Raw genomic sequence first — 18,683 nt, 5'->3', positions numbered from 1 at the left:
TTTTAAATTTAATTTTTTGTAACATTCCTATTGCTCCCATGAGAGCTATATGTTATATCCGTCCGGATTTTTAAATAACAAATTATTACTATGCCTTGAAGAACTAAAGAAAAATCAAAAACAGCAAAGTTATAATTTGTTTTCGTTTGTTCCCGATATTTTCTATGGGAGCTAAATGATACACTCATCCGATCCTGCTCGTTCCGACTTATACACTATCTATAGAAAGACAACTTTTGGTAAAGTTTCAAGCAAATAGATTTAAAACAGAGAGAATAGTTTGCAAAGAAACGGACGACAGACGAACATGACTTAACCCCTAATGATGCTGATCAATAATATATATACTTTTTAAAGTCAGAAATGTCTCCTTCACTGCATGGTACATTTCAACCGCTAAAACACTTTGTACACACCACCAATAAATTCTTGCTACAAAATCTTACTGGAACACTTTTAAACTGTTTTTTTTTTATACTCATTAAAACTTTTTAAAAAATGGATTTTTGGTCAATGAATGTGGTTGTTGGCCCCATAGAGCAATGGGCCCGGTTTCCATAAAGGTTTTTGAGTTTTCTTTCAAACGGTTTTGGTAAAATCGAAGTGTTTCGCATTTTAAAAGTTAATTTTAAGTTCTTCACTTTTAAAATTTCAGTTTCTCTGTTTTTATAACTTTTGATCAAAAGGTAAAGGTATTAATGAGGTTTGGGCTTTGGGTAACTTTTGCGCAAGGCCGTTATTTTTTAAATTATAAAAATGCCACAAAATCAACCAAAATGTTTCAATTAAGATTTTAACGCAGATTATTAAAGAATTTAGCAACAAGATTTAAAAGCAAATCACTTTGTAATCGGAGCTGATTTTTGCAAGCCAGCAGAATTTAAGAAACATCCAAAATAAAAATGGGTGAAAACTATGACATTTAATACAATAACACCCTTAAGAATGGGACCTAATCATAAAAATTAAAGGCCAAGAAAAGCTTTTGTTAGAAACCCCACGGTCCACCCCAACCAGTAAAAAGCTCTGCGAAAGCTCCCCACGCTAATCTCGAACAGCTGACTTTAGCAAAACATTTTGTTTTTGGATTTGGTTTGGGGCCGTCACATCAGTCAGATACGAGATACGGAAGTCCAGAACACGGAGAAGGGCGCGAGATGCGGACGCCGTGCGTAACCACAGTACAAACTATTATTCCAATAAGATAGACTAGAGCGGAACCAGGCCCCATTCCCGTCACCCGACCCCTTCCTAATAAAACTTCTAAGTAAGTAACTACTCATCAACCAACGGCAGCAAAACAACAACAACAAAGGCGGGAATTAAATCTGTCACGCTCTCGTTTACAAGCGTCGTAATCTGTTTGCATAGTGACTGGCGGAGAGCCAAACGTGCCGTTATTTTCCATTCATTCATCGGACGGGAGATTCCTCTCTCTGTTACATAAAGTCCTTGCGCACACCTTCTCTCTTGCCATCGCGCTCTTGCTCGCATTGCGTGAGACTCAGGAGCGGATCGATGTAGGGCTAGGGGTATGGCTAGGGGTATTTGGATTGAGGGTATATTTTGTCAATAACACTCGTATTAAAACGAAATCCTGATATAAATTTCATCATTCTCGCATTACCAGTTTATGAAAGTTCCCCCAAATCCGCCCCTGGTTAAAGTGCAATGTGTTGGGACTTGCATTGGCTGCACTCCTCCCACCAACAGGTGCCTCGCAGCCAAGGCTGCAAATATTGTCGCCCTCTCCCGCTCACTCGGCTGAGGGTCAAGATCGGTGCGAAGAAATGCTCCCCGAAGCCTAATAATTGTGCATCCCGCCGAATGCCATGTTCGAATTTAGAATCTGCTCTCATTGCACGGCTAGTTTCAGTGCGGCGTTCGGCGAAAGCGAATATTGGCATCGAGATCTCCATATTTCACAGCAAGTATCCTCCAACTTGACCATGGCCAGCTCAGAGCCCCCGCCCCTCGCGGCCAGTTCCTTAGGATAGGTAGAAAGGCCCTTGCTATTTCGTCATCGTTGTTGTTGTTTTACTGTTGTTGTCGTTGTTGGCTTGAGTTGAGCAATAGCTGAAGATTTGCTCCGTTCTCCGTTCTGGCCAGGATTAATGTGATGGTACCGCAGGCTGTTAAGCTGTTCCAGGCGTCGGTGAGTCGCCAGTGGCGACGCGGGCTCAGCGGTGGAAAGCTGCATCCAATGGCCAAGGGAGCGCTCACGTACGCAGTCATGTGGCCCGCGGGCAGCCTGATTCAGCAGGCGCTGGAGGGACGCAAGATCCGTAAGTATCCCCTCCGCATCGCATCCATAACCACCTCCTGCTCCGTCCAAATAACCACTCCTCCGCTGACGATTCGCAGGAGACTTCGACTGGGCCAGGGCGCTCCGCTTCAGCCTGTTCGGTGCCTTGTACGTGGCGCCCACTCTGTACGGTTGGGTGCGGCTCACCAGCGCCATGTGGCCACAGACCAATCTGCGCACGGGCATCGTTAAGGCCATCACGGAGCAGCTATCCTACGGACCTTTCGCCTGCGTTAGCTTTTTCATGGGCATGAGCCTGCTGGAACTGAAGACCTTTACCGAGGCTGTGGACGAGACTAAGGAAAAGGCGGCGCCCACGTACAAGGTAACGCCTATGCCGCTCCTCGCTGCTCCCCTTCGCTTACAGTCATCTCATTACTAACAATCCAGGTCGGCGTGTGCATCTGGCCCTTTCTGCAGACCATCAACTTTTCGCTGGTGCCTGAGCACAACCGCGTGGTGTTCGTAAGCATCTGCAGTCTGATGTGGACCATCTTCCTGGCCTACATGAAGACACGCCACGAGGAGCCGTCGGATTCTGCGGGTCTGCCCTGTTCATAGTTGTTTCCAATAGTCGTTTTCGTTACATGTTGTGTGTCCCCTAGACCAATTGATGAATTAGATAGCGTTAGCGTACTTGAATCGGTATTTTAATGGGGTTAGCAGAGTCCTTTAGCTGGTTAGACCAGGTGGTGAGCGACCCACGATCAGTTGGCCCACCCACAGCGAAGATGGCATCATGGAGCTGCCCACCGTCTCTACGATCCAGTCCACGTAGGCGGACACCTCGGTGAAGACGCCTGGGAAAGGTGGTCGGGCGCAGGGCTTGATGCTCCAGGATACGATTCCCACCTGGGTGTCGGTGCCAGCGAGGAGCAGCGGACCGCCGGAGTCGCCGCTGCACTGGCCCTTTCCGCCCTCAGGCAATCCCGCGCAGATCTGGCTTCCGTGCAGCTGGGTCTGGTGGCGCTCGCTGCACTCCGCATCGCTGAACACTTGCAGTTGGACTTTCTGCAGATCCCGCTGGACCACACCGCCAGTCTGAAATTGAAGGAGATAGATTAGTAATGGACTACTACGAAGGGCTGACCACCTTTCTCACCGCATTCAGACCCCAGCCCGCGAGAACGGCACTGGCGTTTCCGGGCGTGACTTGATGAGGCTCTGGCAATCGCACTGGCTGGACACGCTTGGTAAGAGTGACGGATTGCGCCAGCTGAAGCAAGGCGATGTCGTTGATGTACTTGTCGTGTGGCTCGTAGCCTGGGTGGACAAAGATCGCGGCCACGCGGACCAGCTGGCTGGAGTTGCGCGCCAGGCTCTGGCTGCCGTACTGCAAGTCAAGCTGCTCGGGAGAGGAGCTGCGCACGCAGTGAGCGGCGGTCAGGATCCAGTCCGAGTTCAGCAGCGTGGCGCCGCAGGAGTGGTGACCACTCTTCGACCGGCGCAGCGAGACCACAAAGGGGAACTCCCCCGGGGCGGCGGTTGTGCCGTTTACGATCTTTCCATTATCCCCGGAGGCTCTGGCAAGGATGGTGCAGGTGGCCAGGAGCAGCAGCGCCAGCCTTTCGGACGGAGCCATGTTTGTGTGCGGCCCGCTAGAAGAGCAGGGCAATTTATAGGGAACTAGGGGCCCGTATATACATATGTGTTGTGTTAAGTTGAGCTGGCCATGCAGTTGCGGGCGGGACCTATTAGCCATGCTAATGATATGCCAACCTCGCGATTGCGACTCCGCAGGTCCGAGATTGCGATGACGGGCCCACTGCTGTGGCAGAACCTCAAGGTGTTCGTCACCCGCTACCCGATAATGCGCGGCATGATATCCTACAGCCTGATCTGGCCCACTGGCAGTCTCATCCAGCAGACCGTGGAGGGCAGGCGCTGGGGTGAGTCCGATTCGACTGTCTGCCAGCTGGACATTTTCATCCTTTTTTCTTGCAGGCACCTACGACTGGTGGCGCGTGCTCCGGTTCAGCATGTACGGCGGCCTCTTCGTGGCGCCCACTCTCTACGGCTGGGTCAAGGTGGGTAACTGTGTCCCTGCCAGCGTTGTTCCATTTCCGGTCCTCCGCAGATCTCCAGCGCCATGTGGCCGCAGACGTCGTTGAGGACGGGCGTCATCAAGGCGGCGGTTGAGTCGATCTCTTACACCCCGGGCGCCATGACATGCTTTTACTTCATCATGAGCCTGCTGGAGTCCAAGACGGTGGAGGAGGCGGTGGCCGAGGTCGGCAAGAAGTTCCTGCCCACCTACAAGGTATTTTTGAGTGGAGTCCGATTGAAAACAGCTGTGAAATTCATTCTCCAAAGGTGGCACTGTCCGTATGGCCTCTGGTGGCCACCATCAACTTCTCCCTGGTCCCCGAGCGCAATCGTGTGCCCTTCATTAGTGCCTGCAGCCTGTGCTGGACCTGCTTCTTAGCGTATATGAAGCACCTGGAGCACCATGAGGTGGAAGGCGCTATTTAGTGATCGTATTGTTTTAAAATATAATGGTAGTTAAAATAACATAATTAGTTTACCTGCGGTCACACTAGCGCAGTCTGTATATTTGTCCATTATGTGCTGTCCCCACTGCGTCTGTTTTCGTTTCGAGCTGGCAAACGATAGTCTAACGCGATAGTTGTGTCCTCAGAGCACATCCGACATCCGATAACACCTGATCTGAACAGCTGTGGCTTGCCTTCTAACCGTCATTTTAAAATGAGCGCACAATTAATTGGGCCGGTCTGGCATTAATAAACTTTTATCGATGTTTTATAAAACTTTCGCTAAATTCCCTATATTTAAGGTTTAAGGTTCTTCTAACGGTTGCCGCTTTAAATACTGTTGTTTTTTCCCTTTTTTTTATTTTAATTTACGTTATGGTTTTTGAAGTTTTATTTTGGTATTATTTGCCTATGGTTTTTATTATTAATTTGGTTGTATATTATTTATATTCATTGTTAAAAATTGTTAAATTTTTGGTATTATCTTCTTTTTGCTAAGTTTTTTTTTGCAGAAATGGTGTAGGAAGAGAAGAGAGTATCGCACGATTATTCTTATAAAAAATTTTAATTTTGCATGCATATATATTTGCATATCGACAACATTCACGAAGCCGATAATATTTTGATACATTCACGAACGCGTTGTATTTCGATAAGCGTTAAGATAGTTTGCTCCTCCCTATCTAGGTAAAGTTGCCAGATCGGCCCGACACTTTAAAATGACTGTTAAAAAGCAACCTATTTTGGTCATATTTTGCAAGATATTGCCAAAAAAAGCGGACTCCAGGACACTGCTATATATAGCCGCAATATTCGAAATTAGGAAAGAATAGTCCGATCTTAATAAATGATAAAGCATTCGAAAAAAAACGATTTCATAAGAGTTTGTGCATATCAAAAGTTTAAGAAAGTTATTTGGTTTCGGAGTAATGGAGGTGAAAGTGCGCAAAAATTGTATTCTTATATTGGAGCACTGTTGTATTTTGGCTTTAATTACGCGTCCAATGACACCTAGGTCATCGCATCCGATCCATTCAAAAGATGTTCAACAAATTAGATGTTTAGAGCATTTTTCAAATTACGACGTATGTCCTCTAGTTTGTTTCCACGGTGAAATTTTTGATTTAGGGTCTTAAACCCTTTTTACCGGATTAAATTTTTTCTATTACTTTGTGGAAAGCCCGCTAGTTTAGCGGGAAAACGGCTAAAAAAGATAGACTTCACACGCCCACAACTTCCAAACGACGCTACGGGTACGTTGAGTATATAAGTCGGAACAAGCCGGATCGGTCGACTATAGCATATAGCTCCCATAGGAACAATCGGAAAAATAAATGAAAAATAAATAAAAAAAATTTTTAACTTTGCTGTTTTTTAATTTTTTTTTAGGTCTTCGACATATAGTAATGGTTAAATATTTCAGAATTACGGCTTAAATTAAACAGCAAAGTTATAATTTGTTTTTATTTATTTTTTCGATTGTTCCTATGCTATAGTCGTCCGATCCGTCTCGTTCCGACTTATATATACTACCTGCAATAGAAAAACCACTTTTGGGAAACTTTTACGCAGATAGCTTTAAAACTGAGGGACTAGTTTGCGTAGAAACGGACGGAAAGACAGACATGGCTATATCGACTCTCCAAGTGATGCTGATCAAGTATATATATACTTTATAGGGTCGGAAATGACTCCTTCACTGCGTTGCAAACTTCTGACTAAAATTATATACCTTTTGCAAGGGTATAATGAAAAGTTGCATTATTTAAACTTTCTATTCTTAATTTGAGGAAACTTATAATTTGCAAGTGAGCAAGATGTGATCTAATATCTTTAAAACAACGATGTTATGAACAATTTAATTTTCTTTTGAGAGCCAGACAATATATTTTAATGTCCTTGCAAATGGTACGACCATATCAGTCACAAGAATTTAAAATGTTTCCATTCGGCATCGGCTGAAGCGGTCCGAATGGAAACATTTCAAAAGTGTATTTATTTAGTAGAATGTTTATTCATTTTTCGACATAAAATTTGATTTAAAAATGTTGTATGTTGAAGGGTCGATCCTCACGACTTTTTTACCTCGTTAAGAAGTGTTTTGTTCGATAAATTAAATAGCACCGAAGTTATAATTTATCCGATACGGAACGTTCTGACTAAAATCCAAACATCGATAGAAAGAATACTATTGGGAAAGTTTTATCCAAATGGCTTTAAAATTGAGAGACTCCTAATGAGAGTCAAGAATGTTTATATTTTTAGGTTAGAAAGTGTCTCCTTCACTGCGTTTATATACCCCCTGGCAGGGTATTAAAACTTTATGAGTGTTTTCATAGAAGAGGGCTATGCAACTATCTTGGCGAAGACTGACCGCTGAGTAATTAGTCATACTTCTCGCCCACTCAACGGCGATTAAAGATTATGTAAACTATCACGCTATGATCGCCCGCAAAAGAGGAATGCGTGCCACATGCAAAATGAGGAAGCGTCCGCAGCGGGCGAATACCACTAGTGGTGATTATATGGGTGCGGTTCGCCTCACAATATTGCGAGTTGCCCAGGGTGCTACTTTCACTTGGTCATGGTCATGGCCACGGTGTGTTGGCTTTGGGATAGGATAGCTCTAATCACTGGGTGATTATCACATTTTACACAGGCAGCCTGTTTACCGCATACATGAGGAAGTCTGGCCTTGGTTTATTGTTGTAATTTGTCATGGAATTTGAATTCGAAAACGAAAACAGAGAAGCAGAAAAAACAGACGGCGAACGAAAGACCAACTGACTGATTTCAGCTGCTTGCAGGCACAATTTGTTGTCGAGGGATTGGAAAAGGGAGAAATGTACAAAAAGGCATGCGGATGACATGGGAAGCCCCAACCAATTTTTCCAGCCCCTGCAGATAAGTTCACCACGCAACTGTACAAACAGGCAGACAATAGGCTAAGAATAGATTCGTATCTTGCAGATACTATTACTCGATAATATTGGAAACTTACCCTTTTCAATCGATACTTAATTTAGAGCGTAATTCTGAAATGTTAAGCCATTACTATGCTTAAAAGAATTTTTAAAAAAATTAAGCAAGATATGCAGCTATTGTAAAAATTAAATATTCTTGAAAACACTTTATTGACGATTTTTATGCGTATAGCTCAAAAAATGTATGATTTCAGCTTAATTATTCGATGACAGCTATATCATTTCGTTTTCCGATTTGAAATTAATTAAAATCGTGAATCGAAACTATCAGAATATTTATTTCCAATAGAATTAAAAAAAAAAAAACAAAAATAGCTATTAATTAATAGTGACGACTAATTAGTCGTCCGATTTTCATTAAATTTAAACCGTAGCTCTGAAATATTTACCCATTTCTACATCTCGAAGAACGAAGAAAAAATTAACAAACAGCAAAGTTATGTTTTTTTTCATTTTCTTTTCCGATTGTACTTATGGGAGCTATATGCTACAGTCGTCCGATCCGGCTCGTTCCGACTTATGTACTACCTGTAACAGGAAGACAACTTTTGGGAAAGTTTCCTGCAGATAGCTTTAAAACTGAGAGACTAGTTTGCGTAAAAACATGGCTAGATCGACTCTAGTGATGCTGATCAAGAATCTATATACTTTATAGGTTCGGAGATGTCTCCTTCACTGTGTTGCAAACTTCTGACTGCAATTATAATACCCTCTGCAAGGGTATAAAAATAGGAAAGTTACTTTTTTTATGTTTTGTTTTTTAATGTTTCTATTGTTTTCATGGAAGCAATTTGTATTTTACAAACTGAAACCCTAGACAACTACACTGTATCTTGCAACGATCAACGAAGTCAACGATTTTTAACTGTAGCGTGAATTTTATTTTTGCAATGTGTACTGAATTGACGGTTGAATTGATTGCGAAAATAAATATTTTACAACCAGACTACAATTATTACATTTTCAAATTTTTTTTTTTTTTTCAAGAAAAACAAGAAGACGCGGATTAGTCAATCTCCCCGACTATTAGATACCACTTACTCAGCTAACTAAATTCAAAATAAGTTCTTTCCCAGAAAACATTCGGGCTTCAGCAAAGTGCTTGCACTTCTTAGGTTCTAGGTTCTTTTGTTCATACCTTAGCATATAGGATAGAGAAAAACTGTCTTAATTTAGGCATTTTGTGTAAATGGCAAGGTTAATTAATTAACATTGATGTTTTTGTTCAAAATTACTATTTCTCCCTAATTTAGAATAAATCTTACTTACAGAAATAAAATTTTAGGTAAAAATCTTTGTACGCGACTTGCAAAAATGTTGTATACTAAATTTAAAGTGGTATTTTTATTGTACTGTCCTTTGGGTTAAATATATAAATAAATAAATATTTTTCGTATACGTAACTTTAAACCTTCTTAATTTGAATATAAAAATAGTAAAATAGTAACTAAAATTTAATACACTGTGATTTATCAGCACGGAAAATTTATTAATATTGGCGTCTACTAAGTTATTGTTTTGGGTTTATAAATTAGTAATACTATTTTCAAGAAAGATTTCGGCTAAACCTTTTTTTTTTGGTCCTTAGGCTACTACACATCAAGGTGATTTTTCTAAAATATATAAATGTATTTTAATGACTGCAAGAGCACCCCAACCCTATACACCATGCAAACCAGAAATCATTATAAAGTTTTTATTTACAGATTGGTCAACCATCAGCGTTTCGTAAACTACATGACATATTGGGGGCCCAAGGCCAGGCGATAGTTGTATTCCTCGAAAAGTTCCGGGGCCACTCGGAACGGCTGATCCATCAGGGACAGGCGGATGGGCGTTTGGCAGGAGGGCGTGGCATAGGCGGGCGTGGCATAGGCGGGCGTGGGCGGTGCAGATGGCGGAGGAGCTTCGTAAACGGCAGCCGGTTGTGGTGATGGTACTGTCTGGCTGATATATTCCACCTGAGTGGCCGATTTCGATGGCAGTGGAGTAGACAGGTAGATTATGGGTTGGTAAACGATTTGTGCCGGTGGGGACCCAACGTAATTCGGCTGTGCGGCTTGGCTGTACTCTGGCGACTTGCCATAGACCTCGGAGGTGCTTCCAGGCTGGGTGTAGCTGGGTGCCGGCGGATCGTAGCTGGGAGCTAGTGGGGCAGGAGTGTTGTCATAGTTAGGAGCAGGTGGCGCTGGAGCTTCATAAGAAGGAGCAGGTGGCGCAGGAGCTTCGTAAGAAGGAGCAGGTGGCGCAGGAGCTTCGTAAGAAGGAGCAGGTGGGGCAGCGGCTTCGTATGAAGGAGCAGGTGGTGCCACGTAGCCCGCATTGCCATCTCCGGGACCATTGTACTCGGGGTTGGGTGAGACATACCCTCCGTTGGGCAAGCCTCCATAGCCGTCACCGCCGTAGGAAGAACTCGGAGGTGCCACATAGCTGTTCTGGGGCTGCGGCGACTGACCACAGCCTCCGGCACACTGGCCACAGGGAGTGGGGGAGGGGAAGAGATCGGGGAGTTTCTTGAACAGCTTCAGCTGTTTGAAGGGATCCAGATCCTCGAGCTGGAGGCCAATGCAGTTGTTGGCAACAGCGGCCGCGGGGGAAGCTGGAGCTGGTGGGTACAGCAGATTGTTGTTGCAGCAGTTGTTGTTGCGGGGAAAGAGGTCATCCCACCACTTGAGTAGCGAGCGGTTCGATCGTTTCAGAGGCTCGTTTGGGGCCACCAAAGGTCCCCGGTCCGCCATCATGTAGTAGAGGGGCTCACCCGGTGCCGCAATCGTATTCGACCCGCCCTCCTTTTGGGCAGAGGTGGACATAGCGAAAGCCATCGCCAGCAGGCTCAGAGTCAACGATCTACTTGTGGAGTGCAGCATTTTGCGACGATTTAACCTCGCGAGGCAAACTCTTAATTTCAACTACCAAGTCGAATTGCTGCCACTGGCAGCTCGAGCTTCCAGAAATACGGCGGATTAATGCAAGGTCAGCAGCTGATACCTTCTGACGGGGCATAATAGTTTACTCAAGAAGCACGACCTCTGGTCGTATATATATATATAAACTTCTCAATTTCAATTTTACCAGCCACAACAACTTGTATTTGACGAAAATCATGAAATCTTTCGAGGAAAGGGTAGCAACAGTGCTTGTAAGCCAACTAGCTGTTAAATGGATCAGTGGAATGAGGAAATTTAAACTGCAACTTGAGCTTTGCAAAACCCAAATCTAACCCAATTCTGGTAAAACTTAATCGACAGGTGTCCCATTTAATCACTGGTTCAAGAGTCCCAATCACCTCACTGGGAGGCCAATGACTTTGTATTACTTTATTGTTGCGTTGCTTTCTTTATTATTTATTCAAATTGTTCTCTTACGTGCTCGAAATAAGCAAACGGAAGCGAAACATAAGCATGAGGTTCCTGATTTGTCCGCGGAGCGTGACTGCCTTGGCTTCAAGCCGCTATAAGCCTGGCCACTCGAAAGCAAAATGCACATTGACGAACGGAAGTTGATCGAAAAAAAAAAAAAAAAATACATTATTACTTCCCACTGGCATATCCATCACTTATTCATCGCATTTCACAAACGCCCAGGCTGTTAAAATGTAACAGACGACGCAGGCTGTAATATAATCTATCAGGTAACTAAGCAATTTCAGCAAGAGATTTCCAAATATACCAAACAAGACAAAACAATTGTTTGTGAGTTTGACATGAAGAAAAATGTCGCAACTTTTTTAACTTGAAAATTGTTTGGACGTTCAAAATAATGGCGCAAATTTCATTCCAACGATTGTAACAACTGCAACATGACAAATTTAGCATTGGTCAAGTTATACAAGCTTTTGATACCAAACCCAAACCCAAAGAAAAAATTAAGCAAACCGCTGCTGATTTCAGAAAATCAATTGATTTGGATGTAATGCCGATTTTGCCTATACACTCATTAAAATAGTTTTCTAAATCACCCTAAAAATTAAATCGCCCTTAATTAAAAGGAACATTTTGTTATAATTAGAAAAAAAAACTGTAGAACATGTTTAGAGCTCAGAGGCGTGGGCTCTACCCTTCGGATAGTCATACGATTTATATTTTTTTGTTTTTATGTGTTTTAAAAACTATTTAATAGATCACTACTTACCTAATGTTAAGGGTAAATTTTTTCATACTACGCCTGACCTATTTGTTATTGCAGTGCAAAGGCAATAAATAAATAAATTGATGCTTATAAATTTAATAAACAAAAATCAATAAATTAAAAAATTTGTTAAAAATAAAATTTACAAACTTTTTATTTTTTATTTTAATATTAACTTTAAGGAAAAAATAAATCAAAACATAAAAATATTGCGCTTATGGGTAACGTAAATTGACAAATTTTATTTTACACTCATAGAAATTTCTTCTTAAAATCCAGAAAAAAACACCTTTGAATTCTCGGCAAAGGCGAGTCGCCGTTATTTAGAGAAAATTTCTTCTTAAAACAAGAAATGCAGCTCTTAAACCAAGTAATATTATTTCTAAAAAAACAAAAATATTTCTTGTTTGAAGAAAAAATATTTCTTAAAACAAACAAGAAATGAAGCAAACTTCGGCAAGCCGAAGTTAATATACCCTTCCAGCTATTCCAAACATTAAATATTCTTGAAATCATTAAAATTATGGTTTACTTGCGTATATGTTTAAAAGCATTAAAACTATGATGATTTGCAGCTATATAATTTATTAATAAGTCAAAACGAATTTTAAAAAAAATTACAAAATAGAAAAGTTACATTTTTAATAAATTTTTTTTAAAATATTTTTATTGTTTCCATGGGAGCTTTATGTTATAGTCGTCCGATTTTGATTTAAACCATAATTCTTAAATATTTAACCATTACTATAAGTCAAAGAACTTCAAAAACAGCAAAGCTATAATTTTTTTCACTTATTTCCGATGGTTCCTATGGGAGGTATATGCTATATTCGTTCCGACTTATGTATGTACAAGCTGCAATAAAAAGACAACTTTTGGGAAAGTTTCATGCAGAAACGGACGGACAGACGGACAGACTCACCTAGTGATGCTGAACAAGAATATATTTACTTTATAGGGTCGGAAACGTTTTTGACTTGAAAAAAAGTATTTTTAAAATATTTGAAAAGATCGAAGAAATTGGTTAAAAACACTTTTTGTTTTAAGTTGACTCCGTTTTGTTATTTTGAATTATTTTTTTTTAAAGTGGTCAACCCGATAACGGCATTTTTACTGAGGAAGAATATATTTAAATTTTTTCCGGTCTCTACAAGGTTTGAAATCATGTCAACCAGGCTTGTAACTCGGCGAGTATTAAGTTTTTTTTTGTATTTTTATACCCTTGCAGAGGGTATTAAGATTTTGGTCAGAATTTTGCAACGAAGTGAAGGAGACGTTGCCGACCCCATAAAGTATATATATTCATGATCAGGAAAAGGGAGTCGATATATTCTGTCTGTCCGTATGTCTGTCCGTTTGTCTGTCTGTTTTAATACCGTTTTCAAGCTCAGTTTAAAAGCATGTGTACGCAGATCAGTTTGAAAAGCGTCCGATCGGACGTCTAGGAACAGTCGGATATAGTTTGCAAGAATTTAAAAGCTTTTGACATGCATCTTTCCAAATCGTATTTACGTTTAACGTTTTTCAGCTGTTTCGTGCCTGTTATATTATTTATCTCCAGTTTTGATTTTTGTCATCGATTTTGTTTTGTTTGATCTCTGGAGGATTTTGTCGATTTAAATTTCTGCCTGTTTTATCAATTTTTTGTCTGTGTATTTAAAATTGAATATATTAATGATTCGGCTAACTAGTTTGGTAACTCATGAAAACCTGCAAAGTATTTGGTGAGAAGCTAAAATAATGGGTCTGAGGGCATTAGCTTTGAAAACTTGTATTAAACTTTATTTATTTAAGGGACCCAATTACAGATAGAGGAGCTATAGCTGCTGCAGGTATCTGTGCTTCTGGGGGACTCGCCCACTGGAGCGTGGATTGTGCCGCTTGCGTTTGTCGGGCTTGAGCAGCTCCGCCGCCTTGCTGACAAGTGCCTGAATCTCGGGGGCGTCGGCGGAAACGTCGGCGTCCGCTTCTGGGAGGGGTGTGGTCACCGCCGGCTCTTCGTCCTTGTCAATATCTTCGGCAGAGTCTTCGTCCTCGGAACTATCGCGGGCTTCACTCACATTGGCATTGGCATCGGGCTGATCTGAGCTGGAAGGCGTGGTGCTGCTGGAGAAGTTCAGCTTCGAAGTTCTGCCGGAGTGTGCCTCAGTTCGTGGAGCAGCTTCTGTGGTCGAGGTGCCTTCCGCGCCCTGGTCGAAGTTGAATACCCGCTGAAAGAGGTTGCCATTGGACGCTGGCACGTTGGGAGCCGGCGCTGCCAGGATTCGGTTGAAAGGATTGAACGGGTTGAGGGCTCCGAAGGGGCCGAAGGGGTTGAGACCCATGCCCAGCTGCATTCCCATGCCGAAGGGGCCGCCCACCTGGTGCTGCATGTCGTATCCCGGGGCTCCCATCTGCGGAGCCATGCCAAAGGGACTGCCCAACTGGCCAGCCATCCCAAATCCGCCTCCTCCGAAGGGACCTGCCACTGGCCCCGTATCCAGGCCAAAGGGCGTGGCCATGGGCGGGCTCCTCAGTATTCCCATTCCCGGTGAGGCTCTCGGCAGAGCAAAGTAGGGAGTCGGCTGGGGTCGTTGTCCGTAGCACGGCATGCTTATGATAACCGGCTGGAAGCTTGGACAGGAGGTACTGTAGCTGACCCCGTTGTCCGGCTGTGTGGGGCACTGGCCCACTGGCTGGGCAGGGGCACTGCACCCACTGCAGTATGGATTGGGAGGGGGAGACACCTCAGATTGGTATGAGTACGTTGGCGGTGGTGGCGGCAGAGTTGGTGGGGCAGGAGCCTCCGGGTATTGGGTATTGTGGGGACTGTAACCGGACGCCATTTGACCCATCATTGGTTCCACCACTGGAACCGAAGCCTGAGAAATTTGCTCCTGGTTGTCCTGTGTTGGAGAGCCCGATCCCGACAAACTGCTGTAGAAAGCCTTCATGACCGGATCGTTTTCCGGATTCTCCGTGTGCGACAGCGGCACCCACATCAACTGATCTCGAGGATCTGTCTGACGGTGCTGTTGGTCGAGAGCGTCCCGCCTAAATCCTGCGTCCGGCCAGGCCTGCACTTCGTCTTCCAACCCAAATCGATGCCGGCTGTTACCCACTATGCTGAACTCCATGGGGCGGTTCGACGATCGCGGAGGCGCTGCAGGATCAGGCGCAGGGGGCGTGGCCGTTGGGCCTGGGCCAGCTGTAGCTCCTGGTGTAGCTGCTGGCGGGCTGCCCACAAGTGGCTGAGAAAGTTGTGGCAGGCCAGACGACTGCGCCGGAGATGCAGGCGGATGGGCAGCCATGGGGTTTCCGTAGAGTCCGTACTGGGCGTGGGGTTGGTGCTGCTGAGGAAGAGGCTGCCACTGGGGCTCCTCCTGGTGTGTCGTCGGACCCGCTGATGGCTGGACTTGATGAACGGGATCTCCTGGGAGTGTCTGCTGTGGATACGACCCGCCTCCAAAGGCGGGAGGAAAGGGAAAGTTGTGACCGGCAGGATGGGGGTTTGTCGTGGTCGAAAACTCGTCTCCGGGGCCAGTGGAGTCCGCTCCCCGGCACATGTAGAAGGGCTCCCCCTCGCCTCCTTGGTGTCTCACCTCCACGCAGCTTTGCTGTCCACTGCCGTCGGCGAAGTTGGCTCCGCGGCACATGTAGTACGGTTCATCCTTGGGGCTACTTGGCCTGATCTCCACGCAGATGGTCGTCATGGTGCGCTTGCTGCGATGCCTGCTGCTTACTTCGCCGGCTCCAGTTGCAGATGCAGTTGCAGTTGCTGTTGCAGGCACCGAAAGACCGATGAGCAGCCATGTCCCGAGGTACAGCAGCATGAGTTCTGTGAGGTTCTGTCGATAAGTTCCCATGTTCTTCTTCCGCTCACTAACTTCCGCTTGTAACTGGTCAGCGCTTTTATAGTCTTTCGCTTTCTGTTATGGAATGGGTCCATTAGAACTGCAGTTTTACTGACAACTCACAACCAACTTCCACGGCTTACCCAACTTAGTTCCCCGTAGAGATCTTTCGAAATCTCCTCTTGCTTGAGTTAAGGTTTCCTCTACAAACTGCAGGCTTTGGCCAATTGCACTGGTAATCGGAGTTTTGTTCGCTTGAAAATCGTTTCACTGAATAAAAAGCAATGCAGGGAAAACTTTGGAACGGACCTGGCCAAGAGGTTTCCACTCATGACGGAAATGCACTTCCGTTCGCGGGGTAGATGGAATTCAAAGACAACACAGTCGATGGATAATTAAAAAGGATATCTTTATCAAGGGACTCATTTATTTTATTTGTTTGATTACTTTTAAGCATAAATCACCAACTTAAGATTTGATTAACACTGAAAAATAAATATCTGTTCCATGTTTAAATTCATATTCATAGTGTGGTAGAGCATTCGCTTGCAGACTTCTCTAAAATTTAAAAAAATTTTTGCAATAATTTTAATTTGACTTGTGCAGTTCAACAAACTTCTCAGGTGTCTTCCGATTTTCAATGGTCAGCACTTTCAATGAGTCTGGGACAAATGAGCCAACCGTTTGCAGTGTGCTCGACATTAGCCAAAGCCGACATTAAATCGGTCAGTCGGTCAGCAAGTGTTAGATAGTTGGGAGTGCGTGCCATTTCATTGTAACTGACCTGACCCTTTTGTAAGCAAAAACCCTGAAGGGCCCTCCTCCAGTTCCCTGAGATGACTAATGAGCAATCATACATATATGCTCCAACATCAGCCAGTGTGCGTGTTTTGCAGACATCAAATTAGGCCAGTTCGGTTTCGTCATCATTTCATTTAACAAGAGCCTTAGAAACTTCAGGGCTTACGCAATTCGTTCCTTTGGCTGGAAGTTTTAATTGCAGCTCTTAGTAAATCTAGTTGTGTTCTTTGTTTTTCACCCATTTGAGTGTTTTTCCATCTCGTATTGGCGCGTGGGAAAACTGATGATTCGTAGGGTGTAGATGTTTTTGCAAATGTTTATAAAGACAACATCAGTCGCAAAATATCTTTTCTTAGACAGATAAATCCGTATATATTCGATTTACCAGCAGATGGATGGGTTTAATTGAGCGATAATTGAGATAAAAATATAAGATTAGTTTCGATTTTCGGGCTTATATTTTAAAGCTGTAAATTTTAATGGCGGCGCCAAATTTTAATCAATTTTTGTTAATTTTATCGAGCACTAACAGCTTTTTATTTCAAGGTGAAAAGCGTGAATTACTGCACCGGAAAACAACACATTCGTCACTGACGGATTTTGTCGATTTAATTTTATAAACCAAGATAGTCCATTTCGTATACATTTTTATGGAACCAAATAAAAATATAATATTTGCCTTGCCCTGACGATTTCAAGATATTACGTTTCTTGGAAACCTTTTTATATTCTTATTGATCACAGTAAATTTCGTCTGGGTACCGCATTTGGCAGTAAAAAACTTATGTAATTTTCTATCAGGCGAATACATTTTCGAATTAAGCTGTACCACTGACATAAATCTTCCACTCGTCTCAGCTATACAAATAATTGGTTTTTCAAAAAGCAGGGGCAATTTCGGCACATTATAAAAATAAGCGAAATACTGGTAACATACTTGTATTACCTAAAACCGACAATCAATCAAGGTGAGATGTGGTCTGGCACTGATTATTTTTATTTCCTTGCAGAGGGTGATATAATTTCTGAAAAAAGGTTCGCAGTAAATGAGGCATTTCTGACTCTATAAATTTGTTTATTCTCACTAGGAGAGTCGATCTAGTCATGTCCGTATGTCCGTCCGTCCGTTTATCCGTCTGTCCGTCCGACTGTTCATCGCAAACTGAAAGGGTATAATATCTGAAAGGATATTTAAAAAACTATAAACCTTCTGATACTACATCATGATGGTAATAGTTGGAAAAACTATTTTCTATGAATGTTGCGGAACTGTATGTAACTATGATATAATGTACAAAGTCTTAAACAAACGATTCTTTTTTTTAAGCAATTACAAAAAGCAATTACAAAAAAAATAAAAACGTATAGAAATGTTCACCAAAATTACCATTTTTTATAAAAATATATGTCAAAAATACATTTTTTTTCCTTCGTCCAATACCTACTTTATTGTCTTAGCTAAAACACGTATTTTTTATTTTTTACTTCTGGTGATCCTGCAAAAAATTCAACTGTCAACGCGGAGATACCTTTATTTCCATGGGACTGCCGGGAATTACGCGAGTTTTTAATGTTTGGTTTTAAAAAAATATCACAAAATCTTTATTGAATATGTATCTCTAAAAAAAAAAAATTTTAACCAAATCTTTTCAGTTTTTATATGAAAAAAAAAAAACTCATGGAAAAAGTATTTTAATTTAGATGGCCCTGATGGCTTTCAATAATTTTATCACGATTTCGGAAACACAAACTATATTTTAGACGCCACCACAGCCGAGAAAGTGAAATAATGGTGTGGGGTGCTATCACGTTTTATGGAACTATTGACTTAATTTTTATCGATCAGAAAACGCACGGCAATCGCTTCTAAACATTTTTGGAGTCCGTACTTTCAAAATGAAATGATCTCTTTAGACTTTATATCATACCATATTCTCCAGATCTAAACGCAAATGAAAATATTTGGGGCTTGCTAAAGATAAGGAAACATTAACTGCAGTCATTAAACGTTTAACCAAATATTAAACAATAAAAAAAGCTAACTTCGCCAAGCCGATGTTTATATACCCTTCCAGCTGTTCCAAATATCAAATGTTCTTTAAAACATCTAAATTTGGTATTATATGTATATATTTAAAAA

At 42.6% G+C, this 18,683-nt stretch overlaps 5 protein-coding genes across 6 annotated transcripts; 2 read left to right on the top strand and 3 right to left on the bottom strand.

Annotated features, from left to right (window-relative positions):
* The first annotated feature begins 1,076 nt into the window (after nt 1-1,076).
* Nucleotides 1,077-2,941, top strand: LOC108137816 (mpv17-like protein). 2 transcript variants are annotated; one of them, XM_017259736.2, is made up of 4 exons: nt 1,077-1,267; nt 2,132-2,285; nt 2,365-2,630; nt 2,696-2,941. In XM_017259736.2, the coding sequence occupies exons 2-4, from the start codon at nt 2,204-2,206 to the stop codon at nt 2,864-2,866; spliced, it is 519 nt and encodes a 172-aa protein (XP_017115225.1). In that variant the 5' UTR covers nt 1,077-1,267; nt 2,132-2,203; the 3' UTR covers nt 2,867-2,941. The 2 variants fall into 2 exon arrangements, with proteins under 2 accessions (XP_017115225.1, XP_017115224.1); XM_017259735.2 differs by having other exon boundaries at nt 1,078-1,267; nt 2,110-2,285.
* LOC108137815 (protein sym1) lies at nt 1,718-4,816 on the top strand. The gene is made up of 5 exons (XM_017259734.2): nt 1,718-1,927; nt 4,046-4,194; nt 4,250-4,332; nt 4,383-4,565; nt 4,619-4,816. The coding sequence occupies exons 1-5, from the start codon at nt 1,833-1,835 to the stop codon at nt 4,775-4,777; spliced, it is 669 nt and encodes a 222-aa protein (XP_017115223.1). The 5' UTR covers nt 1,718-1,832; the 3' UTR covers nt 4,778-4,816.
* LOC108137817 (trypsin-1) lies at nt 2,921-4,467 on the bottom strand. The gene is made up of 2 exons (XM_017259737.2): nt 3,408-4,467; nt 2,921-3,346 (listed from the first exon to the last, which is right to left on the bottom strand). Exons 1-2 carry the CDS (start codon nt 4,005-4,007, stop codon nt 2,978-2,980), a joined length of 969 nt encoding a protein of 322 aa, XP_017115226.1. The 5' UTR covers nt 4,008-4,467; the 3' UTR covers nt 2,921-2,977.
* Nucleotides 4,817-9,463: 4,647 nt separating the features above from the next.
* Nucleotides 9,464-10,677, bottom strand: LOC108137785 (extensin). The gene has a single exon (XM_017259691.2). The coding sequence runs from the start codon at nt 10,646-10,648 to the stop codon at nt 9,515-9,517; it is 1,134 nt and encodes a 377-aa protein (XP_017115180.1). The 5' UTR covers nt 10,649-10,677; the 3' UTR covers nt 9,464-9,514.
* Nucleotides 10,678-13,664: 2,987 nt separating this feature from the next.
* On the bottom strand, nt 13,665-16,297 carry LOC108137779 (protein transport protein SEC31). Its single transcript, XM_017259683.2, has 2 exons — nt 15,886-16,297; nt 13,665-15,817 (listed from the first exon to the last, which is right to left on the bottom strand). The coding sequence occupies exon 2, from the start codon at nt 15,752-15,754 to the stop codon at nt 13,727-13,729; it is 2,028 nt and encodes a 675-aa protein (XP_017115172.1). The 5' UTR covers nt 15,755-15,817; nt 15,886-16,297; the 3' UTR covers nt 13,665-13,726.
* Between the last annotated feature and the right edge of the window lie 2,386 nt (nt 16,298-18,683).

Source organism: Drosophila elegans, unplaced genomic scaffold (assembly GCF_018152505.1).
Source record: "Drosophila elegans isolate 14027-0461.03 unplaced genomic scaffold, ASM1815250v1 contig_397, whole genome shotgun sequence".
In the NCBI taxonomy this organism is placed as follows: domain Eukaryota; kingdom Metazoa; phylum Arthropoda; class Insecta; order Diptera; family Drosophilidae; genus Drosophila; species Drosophila elegans.
Note: the sequence above shows the minus strand (reverse complement) of the source record. Positions and strands in the feature narration are given on the sequence as shown.

What these genes read in the sequence shown, in the direction of transcription:
- LOC108137815 (XM_017259734.2), top strand. Translation starts at nt 1,833, where the DNA reads ATGTTCGAATTTAGAATCTGCTCTCATTGCACGGCTAGTTTCAGTGCG. An exon ending in CGAGATCTCCATATTTCACA is followed by an intron (nt 1,928 to 4,045) that starts GCAAGTATCCTC and finishes GCGACTCCGCAG; the next exon opens with GTCCGAGATTGCGATGACGG. An exon ending in CGTGGAGGGCAGGCGCTGGG is followed by an intron (nt 4,195 to 4,249) that starts GTGAGTCCGATT and finishes TTTTTCTTGCAG; the next exon opens with GCACCTACGACTGGTGGCGC.
- LOC108137816 (XM_017259735.2), top strand. Translation starts at nt 2,120, where the DNA reads ATGGTACCGCAGGCTGTTAAGCTGTTCCAGGCGTCGGTGAGTCGCCAG. An exon ending in GCTGGAGGGACGCAAGATCC is followed by an intron (nt 2,286 to 2,364) that starts GTAAGTATCCCC and finishes GACGATTCGCAG; the next exon opens with GAGACTTCGACTGGGCCAGG. An exon ending in AGGCGGCGCCCACGTACAAG is followed by an intron (nt 2,631 to 2,695) that starts GTAACGCCTATG and finishes CTAACAATCCAG; the next exon opens with GTCGGCGTGTGCATCTGGCC.
- LOC108137817 (XM_017259737.2), bottom strand. Translation starts at nt 4,007, where the DNA reads ATGGCTAATAGGTCCCGCCCGCAACTGCATGGCCAGCTCAACTTAACA. An exon ending in CGGGCTGGGGTCTGAATGCG is followed by an intron (nt 3,347 to 3,407) that starts GTGAGAAAGGTG and finishes CTTCAATTTCAG; the next exon opens with ACTGGCGGTGTGGTCCAGCG.
- LOC108137785 (XM_017259691.2), bottom strand. Translation starts at nt 10,648, where the DNA reads ATGCTGCACTCCACAAGTAGATCGTTGACTCTGAGCCTGCTGGCGATG.
- LOC108137779 (XM_017259683.2), bottom strand. Translation starts at nt 15,754, where the DNA reads ATGGGAACTTATCGACAGAACCTCACAGAACTCATGCTGCTGTACCTC.